This window comes from Neolamprologus brichardi, chromosome 10 (assembly GCF_056152115.1).
Source record: "Neolamprologus brichardi isolate AB-2024 chromosome 10, ASM5615211v1, whole genome shotgun sequence".
NCBI classification, from domain to species: Eukaryota; Metazoa; Chordata; class Actinopteri; order Cichliformes; family Cichlidae; genus Neolamprologus; species Neolamprologus brichardi.
The window spans coordinates 2,321,733-2,349,607 of record NC_142113.1 but is presented as its reverse complement, the minus strand read 5'-3'; the positions used below and the strand labels follow the sequence as shown (position 1 = coordinate 2,349,607).

At 43.3% G+C, this 27,875-nt stretch overlaps 1 protein-coding gene across 4 annotated transcripts; it reads left to right on the top strand.

Moving 5' to 3' along the window:
• The first annotated feature begins 1,064 nt into the window (after positions 1-1,064).
• map6a (microtubule-associated protein 6a) lies at positions 1,065-25,206 on the top strand. Of its 4 annotated transcripts, none has more exons than XM_006788694.3 (5): positions 1,065-2,120; positions 18,040-18,253; positions 18,409-18,623; positions 21,717-21,827; positions 24,551-25,206. In XM_006788694.3, exons 1-5 carry the CDS (start codon positions 1,420-1,422, stop codon positions 24,696-24,698), a joined length of 1,389 nt encoding a protein of 462 aa, XP_006788757.1. In that variant the 5' UTR covers positions 1,065-1,419; the 3' UTR covers positions 24,699-25,206. The 4 variants fall into 4 exon arrangements, with proteins under 4 accessions (XP_006788757.1, XP_087703183.1, XP_087703184.1 ...); XM_087847057.1 differs by lacking the exon at positions 24,551-25,206 and adding an exon at positions 21,927-22,654; XM_087847058.1 differs by lacking the exon at positions 21,717-21,827 and having other exon boundaries at positions 18,409-18,586.
• The last annotated feature ends 2,669 nt before the right edge of the window (positions 25,207-27,875 follow it).

Genomic DNA, 27,875 nt, shown 5'->3' with positions numbered 1-27,875 from the left:
AGGTGTGGATGGAGCATATAGATGATTCAGATTATTCATTGTGTCACAAAGCAACGCACTGATAGGACTGTAATCTATGCACATTATCTTTTTCTAATGAGTTGGGCTGACATTTGCTGGATCAGTGGGTTTTATTGGGTTTCTTCTTTCTTCTACCCTTTGATTACATCTTCATAAATTATTTATTATCTACCTTAATTACCTCATTAACACTTTGATCTCTCTTACTCAATCAGTTAAGTTTTCACTTGCACCCACTAACAAACAATAATAGCAAATACAATAGGAATTAAAATCAATAGTCATGTCTGTAAAGCTTAACAGCTGGACTGTAAAAGGCTTCAAACAATGTGTGTTTTTCTGATGTCTTAAACTAAAGTCCGGTTTGAGACAGGCCCCCGGGGCATGTAAGGAGTCGGCATTATTCATGTATTCTGCTGTTGTTGCCACAATCTGCAAATGACGATGTGCTCTGTCACAGAGGAGACTTTGCATGAATCACTGGCCTATTTAATGAGCGCTGTGATGGCTTTATTTGAAAGAATATGAGAAAGAAACAATAAAAAACCTTCATTTATTTAAAATTCCCTTCAATACTGTCTGTTTTTTTATACTTTAATAATCATGCACAGAACTGCAGCATTACCTGACTTAATATTTACTGACATTCATGTAAATAATATTGAAAATATGCAATGAACCAAAGCATTTTTTTGAAAATGAAATGATAGCTAAAATAATACAAATAAAAAGATGGATGACCCTCCTGTAGGTCAGGTGCGTAAAAACAAACTGTTCGTCAAGCTCAGCATGTTTATCAGCCCGGCACTAACAGGAAACTCACGATAGTCTCAATGGGAGTCAGTGTTTCGGTGTTTGTAGCTCCCGTCAGACATTCTGTTTATTAATAGGAGCCTGTCGACACACAAGGTAAATCCCTTTAATATGTTTATTTTTCTTTGAGGTGTATTTCAATTTGCGCTGCTTCAGTGGAAGAGCTTTTACAATGCAGGTTACACCGGAAGTCCTCTTTAGATTGTCTCTAACGTGACGTCTAAGTGCATCCTCGGCTCAGTGTAGTGTCTCTGGGATGCTGAGCGGGCAGGCGGGGCCGTGTTTGCTTGCAGAGCCCTGCCGTGGAGTGATGTAGCAGGACGCACGGACACAGAGGACACAGAGACGCGGAGAGGACGTCTGTTAGAAAAAGACCCCGAAACAAAGTCGTTCAGTTCTGCAGCTGTGTTCCCTGAAAGCGCGATGGGTTTCCATACGAAGCGAATTTAACGTCAAAGACAGCGTCGCATCCCTCCGTGAAGCTCGGACATCTTGGTTCACTGACAGCACCGAGTGGACTAACGTCTCCCCCCTGTCCGAGCCGCGGGACACCGTGCTGTAGCGGAGCTGTGAGCTCGGCTCACCATGGCGTGGCCCTGCATCAGCAGGGCGTGCTGCATGGCCCGCTTCTGGAACCAGCTGGACAAGGCTGACATTGCGGTGCCTTTGGTCTTCTCCAAATACACGGACGTCTCCGAGATGCAGCACATCCAGCTGCAGCCGCAGCTACATCCTCCCCAGGCCCGAGTTGCTATAGAAACGCAGCCGTCTCGCGCAGAAAGCCGCGCCGTTCCGACTGCACGCGCGCCGCGAAGGTGCGTCTCCGAGGAGCGCGTGTGCAGCTCTGTGATGCGCGAGGACTTTAAGCACTGGAAAGTGCGTCCCGAACCGAGCTGTAAGCCCAAGAACGAGTACCACGAACCGGAAACACCGTTCAACAGTGAGACCCAGTACCAGAAGGACTTCAAGCCCTGGCCCATCCCGAAGAGGTACGATCACCCCTGGATACCCAAACCGCCTCCGGGCGGTGAAGATCGCACACCGGCTCGGCCCAAGCACCCAAAAAAGCACGTGGTGCTGGCGGAGGCGGACAGCGGCGTTGAAAAAAGCGCTATAGCCGACAAGGTCCAGGAGAAGGACCTGCTCCAGGGCCAGGAGAGGAAAAAGCGCGTCAGCAAGAAGGAGGGGGAGAAGAAAGTGGTCCTGAAGGGGGAAGGAGAGGGCAGAGGGAGGGACGCCGTGAACAGACAGATCAAAGAGGAGATTTCAGGCGGCAGCTCCTACAAGTAAGTTAATACAGTGTGTGTGTGTGTGTGTGTGTGTGTGTGTGTGTGTGTGTGAGAGAGAGAGAGAGTGCTGAAGGCCTCAGAGACCTGTGAAGGGTCAAAGGGGTCAAAGCTGACATTAAAGAAATATCATTTTCATAAAGTCAGTTCAGAAAGACATTTGTGATCACACTGCTAACTGCAAGTATATCTGTTAATGAAGGGGTTCAGATGATGTTATGGGTATAATAATGTTCACAAAGTGAAATTAGCTACAATTTAAAAGCTGATCTAATTGTGCTTCCTTACTCATCATTATTTTTTAGCCAAGAGTTGTCCCATTTTCTCCAAGCATTCATATTTTTGTCTTTTAAAATGCAGACAAATTTTTTAACTGAGCCTCAATATTTACCCAGTTCTGGGTCAAAGTTGAGGGAACCTTTCCATCCTTTACACCACCACGAACAAAACAAACAAAGAGAATAAAGAATCGAATGTATCATTTTCATATAGTCCATTATCAGCTGCACAGCTGGATACAAACCTGAACAGGAGGCCTTTCCACAGAGGAAACCCTCCTGAATGGGTCTCTGTGAGAAGCTTTGTTGAGGTTGCATTGCAGGTGTGATAATCATCAGAACACAGAGCTTAATTGGGGGTGACTAACAGAGAAGTTGTTTCACAGTGTAATACAGTCAAAGCATGCAAATGCATTACACAGCGGTCATCTTGTATTTTCTCCACTGAAGGTAAGTAAGCTGAGTGGAAAGGTCAAGGTGGAATTGTTGTCGAGCACTGTTGTGTTTAGGTCTATGAGTCTAATCTCTGTACTGCTATGCAACGTTTCTGAGGGATGGTGATGATGGCGACTGGTGGATGGATGAACATCAAGTCATGCACGTCTAAGCCACTGTACACATGCCTCAGCTGATACTCTATATATGTTATACTCAAGTCCTGTGGAGGATACTGCTGTGCTATACACTGATTTTGTAGAATATTGAACGTCCTGTTCTCTCACAGTTTACTCCTAAATCGGGAGTCTTGGCTCAGAGCTGTCACGGGATGCAGGTTTGGGCTTTTAGAGGGAGCCTGGCTGAAGTGTGACTCTGCTGGCAGAGGTGAGTGGTGCTGTGTGTGATCACTGAGGAAGCCTTACAGCTGTTTGGTGCCTTGCTGGCGTGTCTGTGTTGTTGAGCATCAGCAGGGTACAGACCAGGGCTTTCCCCCCGCACGGCAGGAAATGGCTGCACTGTGACAAGCAGAAGCCCAGTCAGCTCTCTGTCTTCCTCTGCCAGTAGAGACTCAAAGCAGGTCAGCTGTGGGTTAATGCCACAGATTGTATGCACACACACACACACACACACACACACACAGTGTATGCGCAAAAACACTGAAAGAAATTTGCTTCAAATTATGTTTTCAAGTTCTTGATATGTTTTTAAGCAGGCCTTTAACACATGGCTATGTGGCTGAACAAATAAAATCCAATGAATGTTTTTTGCTTTATAACTACAGTTTTCATGAATGTAAAACTGAATTTTAACCTTCAAAATTCACTATGGACAGCTCTGTTCTTATATGATGTCAGACAGATATGTAGCTCATATCGAATCCTCCGGCTTCTTCCTCCTCTCACCCCTGACCACTTGAGCCTCGTTCTTCTGTTAAGACTTCCTGTCATTATTATGGATTTTTTTTTATTATTTTTTTTACAGTGGGTCCAAAAACTTCCTGTTTTATAATGACTTGTCAGAACTTCTCCTGTAATTTTACATATTTATTCATTTTCACAGTTTAAGCCCAGAGAGTCGTAGTAACAGATTTCTTTCATTTACTAGAATAGCATTTCTGTGTTGTGCAGAAAAACTGAGACATACTGTTGGAATTGTACTTCGTTTTCTAATGCTAAGATATCTCAGGGAAAACGTGTACTGTATTTTTCGGACCATAAGGCGCACCAGATTATAAGCATTAGCGTTCATCCTCCAGCTTCAGTATGTTTATGCTATGCTAACATAGCTGTGTCGCTAGCGATCACGTAGCACATCATTATATACCAGCTAGCCCAACTTCAGTAACCCTACAAACGTCACTGCTGTTTAGTTTTCTGTCGTCATTTATGTTGGAAGTGATAGCAGAGCTGTACGTTTGAATGCTTCAGAAATCTCTCAGTCAGAACATGCTATATCATGTTTAGGTGGAAGCTAGCGAGCTAACTTCCTGCTAACTTCTAACTCTGTTAAATGTAATAAATTATGTTTTCATGGATGCCTGGATGTTAAACTTCATTGTTACACCTGGTAAAGCAGCAACGCTGATCATTTTATTACAGATGAAAGAATTTAGACAGTTTTTAACTCTCAGTGTTCGTTTGACTTTGGGACCTGAAGGAGATGGAGTTTAGGACCCAGATTCCTCCGCGAGGCTCCTGACTACGGCAGCCGTAATGCTCCAACAATCCATCAAGCAGTGCGGCTTCGTAGCTTAGCAAAGTCATGCTAAAACATTTTTGACAGATTGCTGAGCGCCTTGTAGCACATAAAATCGGTTCGAGGTCAGTAAACACAACTAGAATTCATACATAAGGCGCACTGTCAATTTTTGAGAAAATTCAAGGATTTTAAGTGCGCCTTATAGTGCAGAAAATACGGTAGTTAAACTTCTTTACACTAATAGAAAAGGAGTTTCACACAAAGCAGACGGTATGTGGCTCATAAGGTTAAAGGAGTTTGACATCCCTCTTATAGTTGTCATGGTGATGTTGTACTCACCATCCCAATCAGACCCTGGTGGACAGATATGAAAGGTAAAATCCAGCACTAATACCTTAATTATGTTTCTGTGGTGACTCCATGTGGAGTCGTCATTGGAGCCTACACAAGTGGCTGATGTCAGCATTTATAACTGTGCTGCTTGTGTTGACGGCAACTTGTTCATGTTACATTTATGAGGAGGTGCATGTCAGATTACAGCATAGGGTTTCAGAAGGATTTGGAGTTACGCGTACCTACAGCGTGGATTTAACACAGAAGTATAAATCCACTGTAATGCTGGATCTGCGTTAGTGTTTATTTCAATCAGCTGACTTCATCGCTAATGTCACCTCAGTAGTAGAAATTCAGAGAAGTGAGCCTTAGCAAAAAAAACAGCATCAGTAGGATGAAATGTTTTAGCTGCTTTCCATAATTATTTGCTCTCAAGTCTGACCAAACAGACAATTAAGCCATCAAAACATGCTGGTGTTGTTTTGTACTAAACCTCAATTGTACAAGTCAATACAACAGAATTAGAGAATATAAAGTTAGCACGAGCCTTAGATACAGGATAAGCAATACAAAGAATCATCTGTTACTCTTTTAGTATTCTTGTTTTATTAGAAGACACTAACATCAGTTAACATCTGCAATCGTCACTTTGGCTAATCATGTGTAAAGTCAGCCCTCCCTATCACTGCGGGCCAGTGAAACACAAAGCCCTCAGCTCTTTTCTGATGAGGGTACTCGCCATTTCTTTGAACCTTTATTTTTACCAGACAGCGTGCCGAACACAAAGACGCTCTTTCTGCAGTGCACCTGGGAAAATGCTCAAAGCTTCTGCAGTTCTTTTCATTGGAAACAGTTTTTCCTTTTCTTGCACCGACTTGGTGCAGCATTTTCAAGCAAAGCCCATCCCACCGTCATTTCAACGCCAACTCATCGCATTATGTGTAAAATGTCCTTTTATGCATGAAAATAAGTCTCGAGTTTCCGGCAGTGGCTGCTGTCAGACTCTTTGTTATCGTGTGGTTCGTGTTTGCAAAAACTGTAAAAGACAAAGCCTGCTCTTCATGTTGACAGCGTTGTTTGTTGCATTGTGCGACTTGTGTCGACTAACAAAAGACATCCGAAGAGCAGATCAGGCAGAGCTGTCGAGAAGATGAACGCCGATGCGGTTTCGTCGCTGAGAGTGAGGCAGGTAGAGCAGGTTCATCGAGTTCAGAAAAGATGAGAAGACGACCGAGGAAGTACATTTTTAATTTGAATTCACGCCACGTTACTGTCATTCAACGCATTTCTTAACGCAGTGCCCTTCTTTTGCATGTCTCCTGTTTCTCACCTGGGCAAATAAAAACCTTGTTTTCTAAGACAGTAATGTTCAGACTTAAAGACAGTTTATCTCTCATGTCACGTCCACAGAACAACCAAAATGCAACTGATTTTCTTCTGAACTGCTGCATTCTTTAGCGGTGACAGATATTGTTGCCCAAATGTAATCCTAAACTGTCAGTTCAGAGTGCTGCCCACTAAAGCTGGGTGTCTTATATAACCACTCTAATCTGATTTTTTTCATATCTGATTACAGCGAATATCCCCAGATTTGATTCTGGGTATGAATGAATTATGTAAGTTAGCATTGCAGTTAGCCCTAACCCTGAACCAAACACTGGTTACGTTAAACACTGAAACCAGCCTTTAGTCAAAAACTTGCAACATTAGTTTAGTGCATCACTTTGTGAAGATTGATGATTGCGATGTACAGTTTCAACTGGACCCCTGAGAAGCTACGGCTGTGAGATTGAGAGGGAGCCAACTGGTCCCAGAGGACGTAGGATGTGTTAACATACAGCCGCCGTTGCACTCACTGACACGCCAAGAAACACGGTGAGGAAGTGGAGCTGTGGTGCGTGGGAAGGTCAATTTCCCTGGATTACTCTGGCAGAAAGCAGCCAAGTCTTGATGTATGGCCAGTGCTGCTGTAAAATCAGGAGTCAGGATGTCCATCAGTGACAACTGCACATAAATTAGGCTTAGCAGTCTCAGTGGGCAAATGTACTTACAGCTTACAGAACAAGGTGGAGCAAAAGTCCACGACGTGCTGCATCAATACAGGGAAGTTAAAAATTAACACATCAAAATTGGGTTGCTGGAGATTTATTTTCTACTCATTTAGTAATTAATTACTCAACTGTAAAAACCTCTGGGCATGTTAGGATTCATTGTGATTTGAGTGGACAGATGCATAGAGCAGTTCTTCTCATGGCTGTCACACATATACTAAATAAAACCTGCAACCCATTTTCAGAGGAAGCAGTGAAACAGCAGGATTTCAGATTTCGATAGAAGATCCAAACCCGTATCTTCCCCCTGCTCACCTCATTCTACTCCTTCATCCAAACCTTCAGTCTTTGTACATATAAACCATTATTCTTGGCCTTGGCCTGCGTCCTGTTCTCTCTGGCCTGCCAGTAACACCTCACCATGCTTTTTAAATATAGCTGAGCGCTGTTTGATTCCACGGTGCAGAAATTTGCAGCCGTTCGTTTGAAAGCATTTTTCCGATGACTCTCCCGATGTGAGAGGTCGGCAGATTTGCATGAAGCCCAGCAGTACTGTACCCTGGCGCGGTTCCACCATGGTCGGTGCCAGCGTTTGGCCGTTGTGACGAGGGCTTTCTCCGCACATCCTCTCAGTCACGGCGGGTCAGCAGAGTGAGCCCTCCAGAGCAGCTTTACTTCTGTTGTCTCTGTATGCTTGGATATTTGTCTACAGAGAGGCAACCTGTGCATGCATGCTTCCATGCATTCCTCCAACACCCTCACAGCATGTAGCTCGGCTGTGTGCACTTGAAAAGCTGATTGCTTGACAAGTTGGCCATAACAAGTAGGGGAGTGACCCTTCTTTCGTTCTGGAGTTCACCAGGAACAGAAAAAGCATGAAGAAACATCGTGAATCAGAAATACAGCATGAAAAGCACAGACAGTGACTGTGGTGGACACTTGTTGTTGTTTTTAACTCTCCGTTTCACTTCAGCTCTTCTCCAGGGCTGCTGACGCACCAACAACAGCACAAGCAACAGTAACCACAGACGTACCACAAACTTGCCTCCACCAGGATACAGGAACTCTCTGTAGGTGCATGGGCCGTCTGCAGTTCCCTACAGTGTGGTAATGAACTACTAACCAAGAGCTGTGTTCAGCCACAAAGAACCACAAAAAGCCCTTTAATAAATGATACCTGCATTTATTATTTAAACACTTTCCGAGCAGAAACTGCAGGTTCTCCTGTGGTTCCAGCTGCCTTTTTTTTTTATTTTGAAAGTGTTGTTTGGATATCAAAAACCACTTGAAGGCATCATGTCGGCCTTGTAGGAGTTTCCTCACCACGTTTCCTCTTCTTCTCGCAGGAGTCTCGCCATGAACATCACAAAATAAATGCACAGCTCTTCTTTTCTTCGTGTACTTGTGATTCTAGGCTGTCCAGCCTACAGCAGTGCACAACCTTTAGTCACCGATAACTGAATTCACTTTCATCAGAAGGGGGTGTTTACATTTGGATCTTTTATCGTCAGGTGCAGACTAGCTTTGACGTTAGTTAATAAAATCACAATTTCTATGAGATACGAGTTGATTTTTTAATCCACTGATGTCTGAAGATGAGAATCGAGTGGCTACATTTTTTTCCTCACGATTTCACCTGTAAATTTAAGTTATCTGTTGGACTAAGGGGTTAATGCTAAAAACTATTTTGCAAAGATTACTTTAGATTTCTAGGCGCAGCCAAGTGGCGGAGGGCTGGTGGTCTCAGAATCTCATCTCTGATTTTTGCGGATGATGTGGTTCTGTTGGCTTCATCGGGTGATGGCCTCCAGCTCGCACTGGAGCGGTTCGCAGCCGAGTGTGAAGCAGCGGGAATGAGGATCAGCACCTCCAAATCTGAGGCCATGGTTCTCAGCCGGAAAAGGGTGGAGTGCCCACTCCGGGTCGGGGATGAGTTCCTGCCCCAAGTGGAGGAGTTCAAGTATCTCGGGGTCTTGTTCGCGAGTGATGGGAGAAGGGAGCCGGAGATCGACAGACGGATTGGTGCTGCAGCTGCAGTGATGCAGACGCTGCACCGGTCCGTCGTGGTGAAGAGGGAGCTGAGTGTAAAAGCGAAGCTCTCAATTTACCGGTCGATCTACGTCCCTACCCTCACCTATGGCCACGAGCTGTGGGTAGTGACCGAAAGAACGAGATCGCCAGCTGAGATGGTTCGGGCATCTGACAAGGATGCCTCCTGGGTGCCTCCTGGGTGAGGTGTTCCGGGCATGTGCCACCGGGAGGCAGCCCCGGGGCAGACCCAGGACACGCTGGAGAGATTATATCTCTCGGCTGGCCTGGGAACGCCTTGGTGTTCCCCCGGATAAGCTGGAGGAGGTGGCTGGAGAGGGAGGTCTGGGCCTCTCTGCTTAGGCTGCTGCCCCCGCAACCCGGCCTCGGATAAAGTGGATGAAGATGGATGGATGGATACTTTATTACAGTCACATGAATGCCCTAATGGCTTTTTTTAAATAGGAAAAACAAGCGTAACATATTGACGATGTGTCACCTAACGTAAAATATTACGCCTCGGGAGTGTTGGTATTATTGTAGGGTCTACCTGACAATATAAAGCTCCTTGAGGCGACTGTTGTTGTGATTTGGTGCTATATAAATACAATTGAACTGAATCTGCTGAGTCGCCCTCACTTAGATCCATTCAGTAAAGCTCATATAGAGCATTGTATTGAAGCTGCTTTAGCCTCGCCACAGGTGCTGCACACCTGCTTCACCTCAACTTCCCCCTGATGTAATCAGGGGGAAGTTGACGTGGAGGACGTGGAGGACGTGCCGGGGGCTCGGTCTGTGACCCAGCACATATTTACTGTCATTAACACCTGCTCTGTACATAGATATGCTCTCCACTATTAAATGGTTTATATGAGGGGTGCTAAAACAGAGCCATTCTGCCATATATCAGGTATTGTTGCTCAGTTAAATGCAGACCAATAACTATGTCCAGCCCATATGAACATCACATTGCTTTGTTTTCACGTTTTGGTTTGTTTATAAATACAGAGTTTAGCTTCATGATATGACAGGAAAGTGTTTTGAACGTTGTCTGTTTTTGTGAACAAGTACCAAGTACACATCGACCTTGGAGACACAGGCTTTATTGTTACCCAGTCATATGTTGACTAGTAGCAGCGATGTTCACACTGTGAACCCTGTCTGCACTCACAATCTGTCTCTTTCTCCATCTTTCTGTCACATACACGCACGGCCTGTGAGGTCATGCGGGTGCTTTATATCCTCGGCCGTGGACATTGTTGTATAACCTGTCTTTGCATCGTGGCTCCTCGGGCCCCGTCGAGCACTGAGTGGACTTTGGTGGTTATGTAATGGCTCTGTGTGTGGTTTCCACCTCCTCTCTGCACCATGTGAAGAAAGGATATTTGTATTCAGCAGCCATGTCACTGTCACCGGCCTTCGTACAGTATAGCTTACTTTTCACATTTCACAGTGTGACATTTCACTGGTTTTGTTTAATAGACTACATGTTAGTGTCTGACAGCTAGTTTAAGCTTAGTTTAACAGGAGATTATGATATACTCATGGAGAAGAGAAGTTGAAAATTAGTTTTAATTAAAAATATGTTAAATAATTTGTAGACTGTCACTTGTCTTTAATGATATTCTGCCAAGTGTCACAGCGTAACGGGACAGTTTTACAGTGTTTAACAGAAACATTGTTTCTGTTAAACACTGTAAAACTGTTATTCTGCAGTTAAACTGTAAAACTGTTATTCTGCAGTTTTACAGTGTTTAACCCTTTAAAACCGGTAGGAGCGGGCACGCTCTGTTTTGCGTAACTATTTTTAAATCCCGGTAGCTCTGCAACCACGTGAGCTAGCGCAATATTTTTTTTTGCATATGAAACCTGAGGAGTTGTACTTACATCTTATGCCATCAGCTTGTCCTCGGTCACAGTTTCCTTCCACATATAGTTTTGCAAAAACTGCATAAAAAGCACTTGCAGCAACAAAAACATAATATTCCAGAAACACGCTTTGCCGACCCGATCAGCTGTTTGTAACACTTCCTACATTGGATTAGACGGCAGCGCGAACGATCGCATGTCCGCCATGACCTGCCCGAAACCGGAAGTGACGTCATTTTCGCGGAAATGTAGTTTTTTATGGTTCGGGCCTCAATGAGCCTATACTGGTGTTTTTAAAAGTTATGTTTGACTTTATGACTTTCTGTGTGGTTTCTGGGATGCTTAGGACTCATATTGCACTGCTGGAAATAGTTTATTTTGATGCATATGCTGCTTTTTTGCAAATTTGCACTATAATATTTATTTTCGTTTTTCCTGCAGTGTATAAAAATTGGTGTATTTCAAAAATAAAACTATGAAGGCACTCAAAATAAATTTCCTGTGGTGGGAAACTATTTTGTGCAACTTTTTTGTATTTACAGTTTTGAGGGATAAGCCTCTTAAATTTCTCTAACTAGAAATATATGTTAAAAAACAAAAACGATTTTCAATTTTTTTGTAGTTTATTGCACTTTTTTGCAATTTATGTAATCACTATGCACTTAATTCCTACATATTATTAAAATCTAGGCTGTAATGGTTGTATTGATGTATAGCAACTTGAAATGCTCCCAAAAATGGCTCCACAGCATGTAAAAATATAATATAAGCTCTGGCGGACTTGGTTCTATGGTAGGTCTTAAAGGGTTAACAGAAACAATGTTTCTGTTAAACACTGTAAAACTGTTATTCTGCAGTTTTACAGTGTTTAACAGAAACACTGTAAAACTGTTATTCTGCAGTTTTACAGTGTTTAACAGAAACATTGTTTCTGTCTGGAGTATAATTTATTTATCTGTAAAACTAATTTGCAGGTGATGTTTCCTATTTGTGCTTTAAGTAATGTAAGTGCGGTGTTTGTGACGTGGAGGACGTGCCGGGGGCTCGGTCTGTGAGCCAGCACGTTCATTTGGTTTTTGATCTCTTTTGTTGTATTTTGAAGATGGTAAGTTCTCGGCTCATTATTTAGTTGCTTCAAGTTTAATCTAGTTATGTTTCACTTACGTCTCATGTGTTTCTTATCTGTGATTTCGGGTTGTCAAGTTCATGTTGTCATGTCTGTGTCTCTTTATGTTTCCTGTTTTACTTTGACGGTCTGTAGCTGTGTCCCAAAACGTCGGCTGCATCCTCCGGAGGTCCGCATTTGAAGGCCGATTACGTCACAGCCAGGCGACGAAGGCTATCCCAATTCGTCGACTCCTTCAAATGCGCCCGACAAATGCGTCCTTCATTTCCCCGAATTTGAAGGATGGGTCGGGTGTGTCCTTCGTGGCCCACCATATCCCAGAATTCATAGCGCGGCCCAGCCAAATTTCAGCTGCCAACAATGGCGGCCGCTACTAAGTTTTAAACGTACTAAAATTAATCTTTCTGGGCCACAAAATAAACTTTTAACATATTTTAAGGCGAGAAAGTAGCTGTGTAAATTACAAACATCTGCTCGGTTTATCAAGACATCGCATATTTGCAAAAGTGCGCCGACGTTTTCGGATACGTCTGTTACCCATCAGCTCGATAGCAAGCCGGGGGGTTCAATGGTCACTCCAGCAGGCGAGAGCAGCGGACTCCTGGCTTCATCGTTTTCAGACCCCCGCTCTTTCGCTACTCAGGTTAAACATGATATATAAGTCACTCGGATAACTTAAAAATGTAATTGTTTGCCTTTTTTCTGTGTTTTATTTGTTCTGGAGTAAATCGGTTTGGCTGAGATCAAAGTTATTAGATTATTAGATTAAATAAAACTTTATTAATCCATCGGGTGGGTTCCTCCGGGATTTTCACACAGCTGAATAAACGTCAAACAGAAAACTGATTAAACAGAAGTGTGAGACGGTCGAGAGTTTACTCCCGTGTCCTGTTATATTTTAGATAGCAAGGAGCTGACGGCCGAGTTTATTAAACTCCACCGACACAGCGATGACGCAGATCTGAAGGCTAGACCGTCCAATTTCACAGCCTCGCACTTCCGGCCTTCTCGGTCTTTGAAGGACCCGGCCCACGTAGACCGCGAAGGCCGGGTCCTCCAAATGATGCAGCCGACGTTTTGGGACACAGCTATTGTCTCATGTCAGTGTTTCTAGTTTTGCTTCCCTTGACTCGTCCTGCCTAATTACTCCCAGCTGTGCTCTCCTTCTGTGTCTCATTCCCCTCGTTATCCCTCAGTGTATTTAAGCCCTGTGTTTCTCTTTTCCAGTGTTGTGGTCTCCCTCATACCGGTCTGTGTGGTCGGCTTGCCTAGTTTATGTTTGTAGCCTCAAGTTAAGTTCTCCTAGTCTCCAGCAATAAAGCTGCTGTTTAGAGTTTAAGTTTTACCTCTGCTTGGGTCCTTTCCTTCCTGCCTGCACACAGACCATGACAGGATGACTAATGATGGTTTCATTTTGCTGCAATAAAAACAAGAGCTTTGTAATTAGCTACCTGATTTCAGCATTTTGCTACAAAACACCACGTGAAGAGCTTGAATCTTAAGAACATAAACCAAAAAATAGTGAAATCCAAGTTTCATATGTTTTCATCCAGATTACTAAAACTTTTAAAATCATATTTGTTTAGAAATCTTTTTCAAAATGCTTTTAAAAAATGTTTAAGTAGCTGAAGAGCAAACCTGTGTTCAAACAACAGACACTATGGTCGTGTCCAAATTCATGGGCTGCATCCTCCTGAGGACCCGGCCTTCGCGGTCTACGTGGGCCGGGTCCTCAGAAGGTCGGGTAGGCCGGAAGTAAACGGCTGGGGAAATTGGACGGTCTAGCCTTCTGATTAGCGTCACCGCTGTCTCGGTGGAGTTTAATAAACTCGGCCGTCTGCTCCTTGCTGTCTAAAATATAACAGGACACTGGCGTAAATTCTCGACCGTCTCACACTTCTGTTTAATCAGTTTTCTGTTTGACGTTTATTCAGCTGTGTGAAAATCCCGGAGGAACCCACCCGATGGATTAATAAAGTTTTATTTTATCTAATCTAATAACTTTAATCTCAGCCAAACCGATTTACTCACGGACAAACAAAACACTGAAAAAAGCCCAACAATAACATTTTTAGGTTGTCTAGGTGACTTATATATTACGTTTAACCCGAGCAGCGAAAGGCCGCGGTGATCTGAAAATGATGTGCCGGGAGTTCAGTAACCCTCGAGCTCCCGACTAGCTATCGAGCTGGTGGGTAGCAGACGTCTCTGAAAACGTCGAAGCACTTTTGCAAATATGCGATATCTTGATAAACCGAGCAGATATTTGATGTTTACACAGCTACATTCTCGCCTGAAAATATGTTAAAAGTTTATTTTGTGACCCAGAAAGATTAGTATGAGTAATTTTAAAGCTTAGTAGCGGCCGCCATTGTTGGAAACTTTAGTTTGGCTGGGCCGCGCTATGAATTCTGGGATATGGTAGGCCACGAAGGACACACCCGACCCATCCTTCAAATTCGGGGAAAAAGAGGACGCATTTGTCGGCTGCATTCGGAGGAGTCTACGGATTTGGACAGCCTTCGGCGCGTCGCTGTGATGTAATCGATCTACAAATGCGGCCTCAGGAGGATGCAGCCCATGAATTTGGACACGACCTATGTGGACGAAAATACTGGGCTGCCTACAGATTGCACCTACAGGAGCTGCTCAGCCATGGAAACCAAATGGCACGAGGCTCCTGGTGCAGTTTTTATGCTGATGTTATTTCCAGAGCAGGTTCGGCGCTGTCTGTGACGTTTCTGCATTATGTACCTCAGCACTCTGTGACCTCATGCTGTAACCTCACATGGTCTGAGTTGCTGTGGTTCCTAAACACTTCACTTTGCAGTAATATTGAGTATACAGCTGATGGTGGACTGTGGACCCTAAATCCAACGAGCTCTTTAGAATGACTCAGTCTTTCACTAACGTTTGTAAAAGCAAGCTTGGTGCATGCATGGATGGACTACTAATGTTAAAAGAACACAACGCGCTGCAGATTAAAACAGGAGCGATGGAGCTGTGCAAGGTGATGTAAAATAAAGGCCTTTAATACGCAGCTCATATCCAGACACTGTGTGGATCATGCTAGCCATACATTTCTAAATGTCAGTGATACAGAGCACATGCTGCAGGCCAGCCTGCACTGAAGGAATGCCATACTGCTGACCTTCTTCAGAAATGCTGTGTGAGGAGGACTACAGGATATCACACCATGAAATTGTGGTGCAGACCTCCTCCCACCTGCACTACCTCTGACATTCTCTGCTCTTCAGTAGTAATGCACCACTCGTTACAGTTTTTCTCTACACAAGCATTGCTAAAGTTAGTAACAGCAGAACTATGCAGATTCTAATAGTGTTGATCGTTAAACAACCACCACAATGGCACAAAGGTCCACACAAATGGGATTTTTCTTTCTTTAGTTAAACACAGCTGCTCGGACTCATCATGAAATGATTTTGGTGAGATCAGGTGTAAGGTCAGGATTACTCTGATCTCACACATTTTTTGACATCCTGTGACAACATATCTCAGGACCTTCAGTTCATTTCTTTAAATTTGGCACAAATGCTCACTTTGACTCAAGGGTGAACCTTTCGATGGCAAGGCAAGGCAAGTTTATTTGTATAGCACAATTCAACAACAAGGTGATTCAAAGTGCTTTACAGATATATTAGAAACAAAAACAATGATTTAAAATTGATTAAAACAAGCAAACTAACTAACTAACTAACAAACAAATTAACAAACAAACAAACAAAACAGTATATAAAATCAAAAATCAAAACAGATAAAATCAGTAGTTAAAATGTAAGTTTTGAAATTTAAGCTTAAGTGCAGATTTGGTGTTTTATTTAAATGCAGCTGAGAATAAGTGAGTCTTCAACCTGGATTTAAATAAACTGAGTGTTTCAGCTGATCTGAGGCTTTCTGGGAGTTTGTTCCAGATATAAGGAGCATAAAAGCTGAATGCAGCTTCTCCGTGTCTGGTTCTGACTCTGGGGACTGATAAAAGACCAGATCCATTGTATTATAAAGATGCACAATAAGCACATAGAATAGAATACAAGAGAATCCGGTCTTTAGTGATGACGTGATGAATCCTGCTTCTGGGCCCAAACTACTCTGCGTTTAGTAAGGCTGTTGTGTTTTTGACATATATTAATGTTTTGTATCTTGTTCTATTTAATCTCAACAAGCCCCTAAAAACAGTCAGTGATCACTGTCGGCCGCTCTCAGTTTTTATTACTGCTAATCATTTTAAAGCTCAGTTTTTAAAACCTTATGATGTAACTACAGCCCATGCAGCAGTATATTAATGACTAACCTCGTATTGTGGATGGATTATCTCAGTTGTTCTCCTGACTGAAGTTTGGTCTGTTTACAGCAGGGGTGTCAAACTCAAATACACAATGGGCCAAAATTCAAAACTGAAACAAAGTCGCGGGCTAATGTTAATATTTATTGAAAAAAAAAATCTTCCTCCAGATATAAGAATGAATCTTTTCTTATGGACTCAAACAAGTTTTGCTGAAAAACTGAATATGGAACAAGCAAAGCTTAATACTAAACAATATATATATTAGCTGTATAATACCAGTAGGCCAGCTCTAATAGTAATTTGGTATGGCTTCGCGGGCCAAATGTAATTAGGCTGCGGGCCATATTTGGCCCGCGGGCCAGAGTTTGACACCTATGGTTTACAGCATCCTGCTATGCGATTGCATTTGTCTCTAACTATCGGGAACCCTCACGTTAACTTTTATCGAGTGGAAAAAAGTTAGCGTTCATCCTCCAGCTTTATGCTAACATAGCTGTGTTGCTAGCGATCACGTAGCACATCATTATATAGCAGTTAGCCCAACTTCAGTAACCCTACAAACGTCACTGCTGTTTAGTTTTCTGTCTTCATTTATGTTGGAAGTGATAACAGAGCTGTACGTTTGAATTCTTTCAGAAATCCCTCAGTCAGAACATGCTATATCATGCTTAGGTGGAAGCTAGCGAGCTAACTTCCTGCTAACTTCCTGCTAACTTCTAACTCCATTAAATGTAATAAATTCTGTTTTCATGGATGCCTGGATGTTAAACTTAATTGTTACACCTGGTAAAGCAGCAACGCTGATCATTTTATTAAAGATGAAAGGATTTAGAGAGTTTTTCGACTCTCATAATGCTGCATTGATCATTTGACTTTGGGACCTGAAGTGGACGGAGGGGTCGGACTGATTGAGGCCGGTTGGTTTGGAAGTCTGATCCTCGAGCAGGTGGCAGGGGGTGTGAGCTATAGTCCAGCAAGAACATCGTCACTCAGCTCTTCCTGTTCTCCAGATGGCTCAGCGCTCTGTGAAGGTTGATGGTGACGGCATCCTCTGTCGACCGATTTACCCTGCAAGCAAACGGGTAGGGGCTCTGGCCTTTGTAGTTGGTGAGGGCTTGGATGTCTCTCCACACCTTGCGGGGGCTGTTATCAGTGAGGAAGCCCTCTATCCTCCTCGTCTTGGCCGCTTTGATGCCCTTCGTCAGGTCGTCAGAGCCTGTACTTCACTCATCATCCAGGGTTTTAGGTTGGTTTTAGTCATTGACACACTCTCTACAGAGCGCTTAATGAAACAGTCCTGTAGCTGGAGGAGACCATCATCTTTAATGAAGGGTTTGTTTCCTGAGGGGGGGTGTAGGCAGAGATGAGGAGCAGGGAGAGGTGGTCAGATTGTCCCAGGTAGCGAAGGCATATTTATAGGCATGCTTGATGTTACTGTACACATGGTCCAGTGTCCTGTCCCCCCTGGTTGGACACGTTAGCATGTTGGGGAAGTTTGAGGAGTAGAGATCTCAAACATACCTTATTAATGTCCCCAACAACAGTTTGGACGTCCAGCAGGTGCTCTCTCTGCTGTTTACTGATAATAAGTTGGAGGTGGTCGAGTGCTTTGATTCATTTGGTTAACAGTGTGCTCATACTCCGCATGTGGGCTTTGACCTTGTCCTCTAAAAGCACATTTGAACTCCACAGCTTAGATGCACAGGTCAATATTTATCATCCAACTTCCAGTACTGAACAGGGCCGTCTTACACTGTAGATTTTGCAGCTTATTTCCTGTTTTTCTCCACAGAACTGAATTCAAAGCGTACAGAGACGTGAAGCCAGTAAAGATGATACGGGCCAAATCCCAGTACCTGCCACCGGATGAAAAGACGAGCTTGGAAACCAGCTACAGTGCGACCTTCAAGGCCCAGTTCCCGCTGCAGCCTGCTGACAACAAGGCCGTGGAGAGGAGGAGGATACGCAGTTTGTACAGTGAGCCTTACATAGACCCCGGCAAACAGGTGAGAGCACACCTGCCAAACTTTGCTTCAAATAAATCTCGTGATAGAAATGAGACCTGTGATGTTGATGTGCAATCCTTACCATGATCATCTCATTGCACACCACTGAGGCATGTCAGCTCAGGATTCTCTTTTCCACTATCCACCATCCTTAGGTTGACAGGTATAGTCTCCCTCGCTCTAAATCCAAAAAGTCTGGAGCCACAGCAGCAGGCCAGAGCAAGCCAGCGAAGAAACCCAAAGATAAGCAGAGCACTGTGCTGAGGGGCTCCAAGAAGGCGACCTCAGAGAACCAGCCCGAGAACCGGCCTTCGGTGGGGGACAAGGAGAAAAGTAAAGAGATGAACAACAAACTGGCTGAGGCAAAAGAGTAAAAATCATTTAGCACTACTTCTCCTTTTCTTTCTTATTTTCGGGGAGAAACGAACACAGAGGCTGCAAAATTGATTCTCACATCGGTTCTCATCTGTCTCTCCTTCCTCCCCAAGCCTCTTTCTCATCCTCTTCCTCAGTGCTCTGTCTCTACCTCCTGGCCACACTGTTACATTAGAATAAGATGTTGCGCTGCGATCATGCCACGCCATTGCTCCTCCTGTATCACGCTATGCCACATTGCTTCAGAGTGGGCGTGAGCATCCTCTCCCCTCTCGCAGCCTATTCGACGCCACCCACCACCCCCACTCTGCTTGCCTCCATCTCCAGGTTGCCATGGCTACTGGCTGCCTGGCTAGCCAATCGCTGAATGCACAGGCCCAGCGACAAGCAATTCTGGCGGCTGGCTTTGATCAGCCGAGCAGATTGCATTGTTGAATTTATCAAGGATTTGTTTCTTCCCTCCTTTGTGGGTTTTTTTGAGGTAAAATGAATCAGATTGGCACTTTGGACACGCACAAAAATGAGCAGCAAGTCTGAAATCTTTGATAAATGTCCCGCTTGGTTTATCATGATGAGTGTCTGATACCTGCTCTGTTATCTTTGCTGCTGTTCTCCGTTCACGTGCTCAGAGTCTGTGTTGAGCAATATCAGCTTTGCCAAATGTGATTTGTAATCAGTGTCTCTTTCTGAACTAAATTCTGTTGTACGGCTTTTTATAATTCATCTAAAGAAAAACACCTGAGCATTTTTCTCCCCTCGCGTTCGTAGCCAACGAACCATCTAGGTCACACTAAACTGATCGTGCATTAAACACCAGTCAGTCTGCAGAGTACTCGAGTATTCCCCCTGAACTAGATAACATTGTCATGCAGGCATAAAGACATAAAGGCGGGGAGTAGTGACGTCGGTTCTCAGAATCAGAGAGAGGTGAGTTCAGTGAAACTGGGAGATGTTGTGCTTCTTATCGTTCTCGCCAAGTGCCGAGAGCTGTCAGTCTCACTGACCATAGTTCAGTGTAATCACCCCAACGCCGTCTTTACTAACAGGTCTGGTCCCTGTGCTGTCTGATTTAGACTTCTTTGGCCTCTGATGTAACCTACATAAGTGGCCGACTTCATTTATGCTTGTGCTGCTGCGTTGTGTGTTAACCATGTGTGTTTTACACGCGGTGGCAGAAAGCAGAAGCAAAATAAAAGGTTTGTTCTCATTTGTTATTTTTGGGGCCAAACATGTTTGTCCCCCGAGTTTTTCCACTTCTTTTCAAATTACCTCACCCCAGTAGGTAGCCTGTAGTTTCTGTAATCTCCCCCCATGTGTCTGCTGACATTTGTGAGTCCTTATACCGATGCTATATGAGACTGTGATTGTTTATCTCTCACTAATAAATGTAAAGAAATTGCAGCGAAAAACATGTCGTTCCATTACTATGGAGGTCCACGTCAGTTACGCCGTAGGTTATGGTGCAGATTTCCTGCTGGAGCATAAATCCCCAGTGTGAAGGTGCATGTTGTGCATCTGCTTTTGGATTTTTTTTATGCACTCTGCAGACTATAAACTGCAGCTGGCTGATAGCAGACATCTCATGCTGCACAAAAACAACCGTCTCACTGCAATTTTTTAAAGTTCCCTTAATCTGATTTTCTTTGTGCTTATAAATACTTTTTCCTGATATTAGAGGCACGGCAATGTGTCTGCTGGATCCCGTCGTTCATCGCTCTCTGTTTCTGAATCCTGCGTTTTACTTCAATCACTGCGTTTATTTATTAAAATGTTGATTCTCTTTGTCTTCAAAGTGAACGTGGTAGTGCAGAGAAAATCGGATACCTTCAGCAAGATGCTGAACAAAAGAGAACACGAGGAAAGTTTCACACTGTTTGTCTGTGAAAAGTTGTGTGTATATAACTTATATTTACTAGTTTATAGCAGGGATACATGCTGGCTGAGTCCAATTCTGCACTTACTGTAAAGTATCAGCTGCTTTATCCTAGTGTACATAGAGACACATTGTTTTGCATTAGAAGACAGTCTTGTTATCTTTGTGCTCCACCCCACACACACCTCTGTTATCATGCATCTTTCTCTCCATTCTGAATGATGGACAGTCCCTTCTCTGTTTGCTGTGGTGTCTGAGACAGCAGCAACTCTTACCATCACCGCTGCATCACATCTACACAAGCTGAGCACTCGCTCCATCAGGGATAAAGGCCTGACTCATTTAACATTTTGCAGCCTTTGGTTGGGGTCGGTTTGTCATGTAACACGGGTGGGGTGGGGTGGGGGGGCTTGTAGGGGCAGTAAAATGTAAACAGTGCTTAGCACACCACACACCCGGTGCTATCTTTATGATTTTTAGGCAAATAAGGATAGAAAGTATGGTAAAGAAAGTGATGTCTTGGACAAAAAAAAGAAAAAAAAGTTGTGATGTGCTTGTGTTTCTATCTGCTTGCTCATATTTAATGAAACATTACAAATAAATGCAAACAAAAAACCAAAAAAGCAGAAAAAGCAGTGTCTTCTTTGCTTCTTTTTGTTAAGAAGAACCATGAAAAATTACCGGTTGCAGGTATCTGTCAGTGTTTCTTCCTGTCCAAGTCTTTGTCTTTGTGACAAACAACATTTCTGAAAAAAATATATCGAGATTTCTTTTAAATCCACATGGAAGAGAATTTTCTCTCACAACTTTCTTTCTATGCTTATCAAAGATTGCGCCGTGTTCTGGCACGAGCTCTGACATCGCTCCCCGCTCCTGCATGTTGCCGTCACGTGAGAACCAAAGAATATATTATTTTTGCATCGTGTCTCAATATATTCTTAGAACTCGTGCGATTTATGGAGCAACAAGCATGAGGGAGGATGTCCAGACACTTATTCCAGAACAAGATGTCATGTGCTTTTCGTAGCTTTTAGTGAATTTGCCAAAAAAATAAAATAAAATTCCACAGACGTGTGCGCGATGTTGCATTTCACATTGTTCTCTCTCATACTTTAGCCCGGTGGCACGGGTATGCTATTTGAGGATGTCACATTTTGGATGATGCTGTGTCCAATCTGTCCTGTGCTAACCAGTGACATTCTGGTTCATTTGAAGGGTTGTGCTAAAACAGTACCACTACATACAACTCTGCCAGCCAATCCGAGATATTGGCTGGGTGCAGACTCTAAAGCAACACCTGTGGGGCTGTGCACTTCCCAATCCCAGGTAATCAAGAGCAACAAGAAGACATAGACACAGAATTGCCACTCATTGTCATTCATACTTGCTCATGGAGTTGTCATTTACTTTTGTTTTCTATTACAGTGGCACACTTTTGTTTTTTTTCTGGTGAACCACCACATTATCTCTGGTCTACTCCCCTCTGTATTTCTCTTCCATATGGACACTAGAGTGAGGGGGGAGGTGGGTTAGAGGGGGACGTTTGCCTGCCTGCTGTCACATCCTACATTTAAGGTTCCTTAAGGTGGCTTTTCTTAAGGAGGCCTTGGGTTTTAGTCCAGTCGTGAGCGACTAGTCCCGATCGAGCTGCCGGAATGCACCCACTCCCCACGGTTAAATTGCATGACTGACTAGTTGAATTAGCGGCTCAGGTATGACCCCAGTCATGTGCGAGGCAGGTCACTCATGCACTGTAGTCACATGCAAAACTGTAACAAATCCATCTCATGTGGACTTTTCTTTCTTTAAAGCATGCTGCCACTGTTTTCTGTTGGACCTGCAATCTGAGTTTGTGTTCAGTAATTTGGCCCAGGCTTTGCACTAGACTGTGACGAGCGTTAGCATGGGTGTGAGATGGGCGGTAAGTATGGATGGAATGAGGGAAGCGACACTGCTTTGATCAGTTATGACAGGAGCTCTAGGTGCATGCTTATGATCTAATTTGTGATTTGGATTTTTTTCCATCGTCTACTGCATTTTGTAGCCTTTCTTTCAAAGAACACCCCGAGACCCTCATTGTACTCTTGGCATCCTGGAAATCGTGATAGCGCTGCGACTAAGCGAATGGGTCAAAGTACAGGGTGGGCCATTTATATGGATACACCATAATAAAATGGGAATGGTTGGTGATATTAAAGTCCTGTTTGTGGCACATTAGTATATGTGAGGGGGCAAACTCCTCAAGATGGGTGGTGACCATGGTGGCCATTTAGAAGTCGGCCATCTTGGATGCAACTTTTGTTTTTTCAATAGGAAGAGGGTCATGTGACACATCAAACTTATTGGCAATGTCACAAGAAAAACAATGGTGTGCTTGGTTTCAACGAAACTTTATTCTGTCATGAGTGATTTACAAGTTTCTGACCACTTGTGTTTAATGTGCTGCCCATTGTGTTGGATTGTCAATGCAACCCTCTTCTCCCACTCTTCACACACTAATAGCAACACCGCAGGAGAAATGCCAGCACAGGCATCCAGTATCCGTAGTTTCAGGTGCTGCACATCTCGTATCTTCACACCATAGACAATTGCCTTCAGATTACTCCAAAGATAAAAGTCTAAGGGGATCAGATCGGGAAACCTTGGGGGCCATTCAACTGGCCCACGACGACCAATCCACTTTCCAGGAAACTGTTCATCTAGGAATGCTCGGACCAGGCACCCATAATGTGGTGGTGCACCATCTTGCTGGAAAAACTCAGGGAACGTGCCAGCTTCAGTGCATAAAGAGGGAAACACATCATCATGTAACAATTTCAAATATCCAGTGGCCTTGAAGTTTCCATTGATGAAGAATGGACCCACTATCGTTGTACCCCATATACCACACCAAACCATCACTTTTGTTGTTCCAACAGTCTTGGAGGATCCATCCAATGTGGGTTAGTGTCAGACCAATAGTGGTTTTGTTTGTTAACTTCACCATTCACATAAAAGTTTGCCTCATCACTGAACAAAATCTTCTGCGTGAACTGAGGGTCCTGTTCCAATTTTTGTTTTGCCCATCCTGCAAATTCTGTGCGCCGATCTGGGTCATCCTCATTGCTGCAGTAGCTGGAGTTTGTAAGGGTGCCATTTGTGAGTAGCTAATATCCGCCGAAGGGATGTTCAACTAATGCCACTCTCCAGTGACATGCGGCGAGTGCTACGCTGTGGGCTCTTGCTGAATGAAGCTAGGACAGCCACTGATGTTTCTTCATTAGTGACAGTTTTCTTGCATTGACATTTTGGCAAATCCAACACTGAACCAGTTTCACGAAACTTAGCAAGCAGTTTGCTAACTGTAGCATGGGAGATGGGTGGTCTCGTAGGGTGTCTTGCATTGAAATCTGCTGCAATGACCCGGTTACTGCGTTCACCAGATATCAACACAATTTCGATCCGCTCCTCACGTGTTAACCTCTTCGACATGTCAATGGCTGTGAACAAAGAGAAACTTGTAAATAACTCGTGAAAGAATAAAGTTACGTTAAAACCAAGCACACCATTGTTTTTCTTGTGACATTACCAATAAGTTTGATGTGTCACATGACCCTCTTCCTATTGAAAAAACAAAAGTTGTATCCAAGATGGCCGACTTCTAAATGGCCACCATGGTCACCACCCATCTTGAGGAGTTTGCCCCCTCACATATACTAATGTGCCACAAACGGGACTTTAATATCACCAACCATTCCCATGTTATTACGGTGTATCCATATAAATGGCCCACCCTGTACTGATTGTAAAAAGTAACTTGTATTGACTGAGATGCAAAGCAAACTTTTATTTATCCTTTGGTTTTTTTATGTAATAAATTGTGGGAAGCAAAGAAAGAAGAAAGGAAGCCTGCGGTGTTGCTAAATCTTTCCCAGAAATCTCTGAAATGAGCGGTCACAGGGTGCTCAGCTCAGCCCATTACCTTCTTGTGCTTGGCCCTAGAGAAATGCTTCATCATGTGTCTCTTTCTGTCTCCTTCTCTGCCATCTTAACCATGTGCTGCCTCCTAGAGATGCTAAGGACGAGGTTCTCCGACCCAGTAATCATCATTCCCAGGATGCTGCTGGAGGAGAACCACAACCACCGCTGGATAGACCCGGACCTCGGAGAGGTGGCGGCGTCGTACGCTTTGCCCTAGATATGAACCAGACTGAGTAATTCTGCCAGGACTGAGGCAGATACATCTTTATGCAGAGACTGCTGCTCTGTACTGTAAATATCTAGTATTTAAGTTGGACTAGAAAGAAAGAGGTGAATCTCACCAAACAACAAAAAAATCTATTAATACCAATAAAAACACATTGCTATCCAGGAGGATTTCCACGTAATTGAGACACGCATGTTTTAAACAGCTTCAGAGGTTCCAGCTGTTTGACCCACGGCATTATTACAAAGGTGCTACATTATTATTATTATTATCAATATTTTGGTTTCATGCATTTTGTTTTATGTCAGTCTATTAGTATCAATACCATACCATAAAGTGCTCAACAGCTACAAAATACTGTACTGTATTGATGGGTTTTAGTGTAAATAAATCAGCAGAACTTGCAGATGGGCTTTATTGCATTAGAAGATCTGAAGTAAAGAAGTGTGCAGCATGTAAGCAAGGACACTTGAATCTGAAACGAGGCCTTGGGACCACGAGGCTGCAGCAGATAATAAAGGCACAAAGTTGAATTAATAAATGAATTTCAAAGTGAAAAAACAAACATATTTGTGCAGATTTCAAAATCATAGTTTTTTGTTTTAATTCAACCTTTTTTTAAAAACAGCAACATTTTATTATACAGCGCACACTTTACATTTTAATCTATACGTCAGCTAATAATAAACTTGGTTTTCTACTGATACTGAACTTGAGTGCAATGTGCAAGAAGCACACTTTAGACCCACTACTGCTGTTCGTCTTTCCTAATTACACAGCTACGTTTATAAAGACGCAGATGGAGGTGCAGGTGGTCTGATGGCACAGCTGTAAAGGCTGCTTCCTCTTATTTTTATCTGAAGTACGATATGAGACACACATATAGTTTATTTCCCTTTTCTCCTAAAACAGCCAGCTGCTACCCATTTGTTCCTCTTAGCTTGATTTTGTTCACAGTTTGAGTCTCCCAACTGTTTTCTTACGTTGATGGATTTCTGTTGTGTTGAAGAGGAATATGATCATCAGGGTGTGATGATTAGTCTCTTAGGTTTGGTACCAGACTTCTGCTGAGGTTAGAAGATCAAGAAGACAACTGGCAGAACACACCTGAAAATCCCATGTGAGTGCTTGATGATACGCTCTATCAAGAACTCAAAGATGTCTAAAACAGCCTCTAAAAGAGCCTTGAACGTATTTGCTGTGTGTGGAAAATCAAAAGGTTTGTTATGTTACCTCCACGGATTTTTCTTTTCTTCCTTTTTACTTGCTTTGAACAATCTATTGTGCTTAAGTGCTGTACAAAGATACCTACATTGATGGTGATGTGCAAGAGGACAAAGTGGTCTAAATTTCCAATTACATTCAATTAAACCCGGAACTATCTGATCAAAGAATTAGATTAGACTGAACTAGATCTGACCGGGCATTAAATGCCAGCTTTCAGATCCTGTTTCAGTTTTTGTCTCTGTGCTCCAGCGAACAACAGTTAAACAAACCTGGACTAGTTGTTCTCAAACAGGTTGGTGTGTATCGTTACTGGGTGAAAATTTAGACCCTCACTAGACTTGACTCTTTTACTACGCTGGTAAGTCTGCAAACACTAGATATCATTGCATCAACAAGGTGACATGTTCTGCACAAAAAAGCAGAACATGTCACTAACTCATATTTCTTATGTGGTTTATTGTCTGTTACATAAGCAAGAGCGAGATAAGAAACAGATCAGGGAGGGAGGACATTAAGCAGCTGGGTTGAGTTTTGGTAAACAGAAGCTGCTTCCTTGTTACAATTTATGTAGCTCCTCATTAGATTACCCGTCCCTCATTACCGCTCTTTGCTTTAAAGGAAATGACTGCACGTATCAATACGCCTCTCCTCACAGGCACACAGATAAAGACAGAAAGTTGTCACACAGTAAAGCTGAGCTCCTCTTTCAGAGACTTGGACTGGTGCTGAGGTTCACTGGGATTTGTGTAATGTGTGCATTGACAGGCTGTTGTCTTAAGCAACCACCGGGGGAGGGGACGTAATGCTGTCAGTCTTAATCAGCAAGCCAGACATCCTGGTGACAGAAAGTGTGCTACGGCAGAGGCAGTCTCTCAATTTGTTTTCCAACTCAGAAAGGGTCATGCAAACGGGAATCAAACGCTGAAGATGATGACTGAACAAAGAGAAGGACAAAGATAAAATGAAGATGAGAATAATTAACAATGGGAAACAGATGAGGAAGAAGACACAGGTGAATATAATCAAGACAATCAAGCTCACAGGAAGTATGAACAAGACACCAAAGAAAGCAAAGTTTCAAAGTAAAACAGGAAACATCCCAATAGACGTACTAAGCACAGAGGAGAAGATTCTCACTAAACATGATGAAGAAGGAAAAACTAAAATATGAAATAGAATCAGAACAAAAAACATCCATTTTGTACCACTTATCAGGGTCCAGACTGCAGGGGCAGCTGTCTACGCAGAGATGCCAAGACCTCCCTCTCCCCTCCCGCATCCTCAAGCTCTTCTAGTGAGACACAAATGGGCCAGTTGAGAGACATAATCTCTCCAGTGTGTCCTGGGTCCAGTCCAGGTTCTCCTCCCAGCTGAGCATGCTCGGTGTACCTCAGCTAGGAGACATTTACCCAGAGGAGCAGCTCTTTTTGAATTTTCAAAAAAAGAAAACTCTGCTTAACTCATCTGCTCCCAATTAGAAGAAAAACACAATGTCATTGAAATTCCAGATTACTGAGTGTAAATGCATCATGCCTAGCAAGTAACTATCCGGTCGTTAAGTGATGACGTGACGAATCCTACTTCCGGGCCTAAAGTAGTCTGCGTTTAATATGGCTTTTGTGTTGTTAACATGTTTAATGTTTTGTATTTTCTTCTATTTAATGTCAAAAAGCTCCTAAAACAGTCAGTGATCACTGTTGACCTCCCTCGGCTTTTATTGCCGCTAATCATTTATTTAAGCTCAGTTTTTAAAACCTTAGGATGTAACTACAGCCCAGCCCATGCAGCAGTATATGAATGACTAACCTCGTATTGTGGATGGATTATCTCAGTTGTTCTCCTGGCTGAAGTTTGGTCCTTTTACAGCATCCTGCCATGTGATTACATTTGTTCCTGACCACCGAGAACACTCACGTTAACTTTTATCCAGTGGAAAAAAAGTTAGCTTGTTTATATTATGC

Excerpts from the sequence above, each read along its gene's own strand:
- map6a (XM_006788694.3), top strand. The coding sequence starts at position 1,420 with ATGGCGTGGCCCTGCATCAGCAGGGCGTGCTGCATGGCCCGCTTCTGG. Across the intron at positions 18,254-18,408 it reads ACATAGACCCCGGCAAACAG|GTTGACAGGTATAGTCTCCC; the intron begins GTGAGAGCACAC and ends CACCATCCTTAG. Across the intron at positions 21,828-24,550 it reads TGTGCACTTCCCAATCCCAG|AGATGCTAAGGACGAGGTTC; the intron begins GTAATCAAGAGC and ends GCTGCCTCCTAG.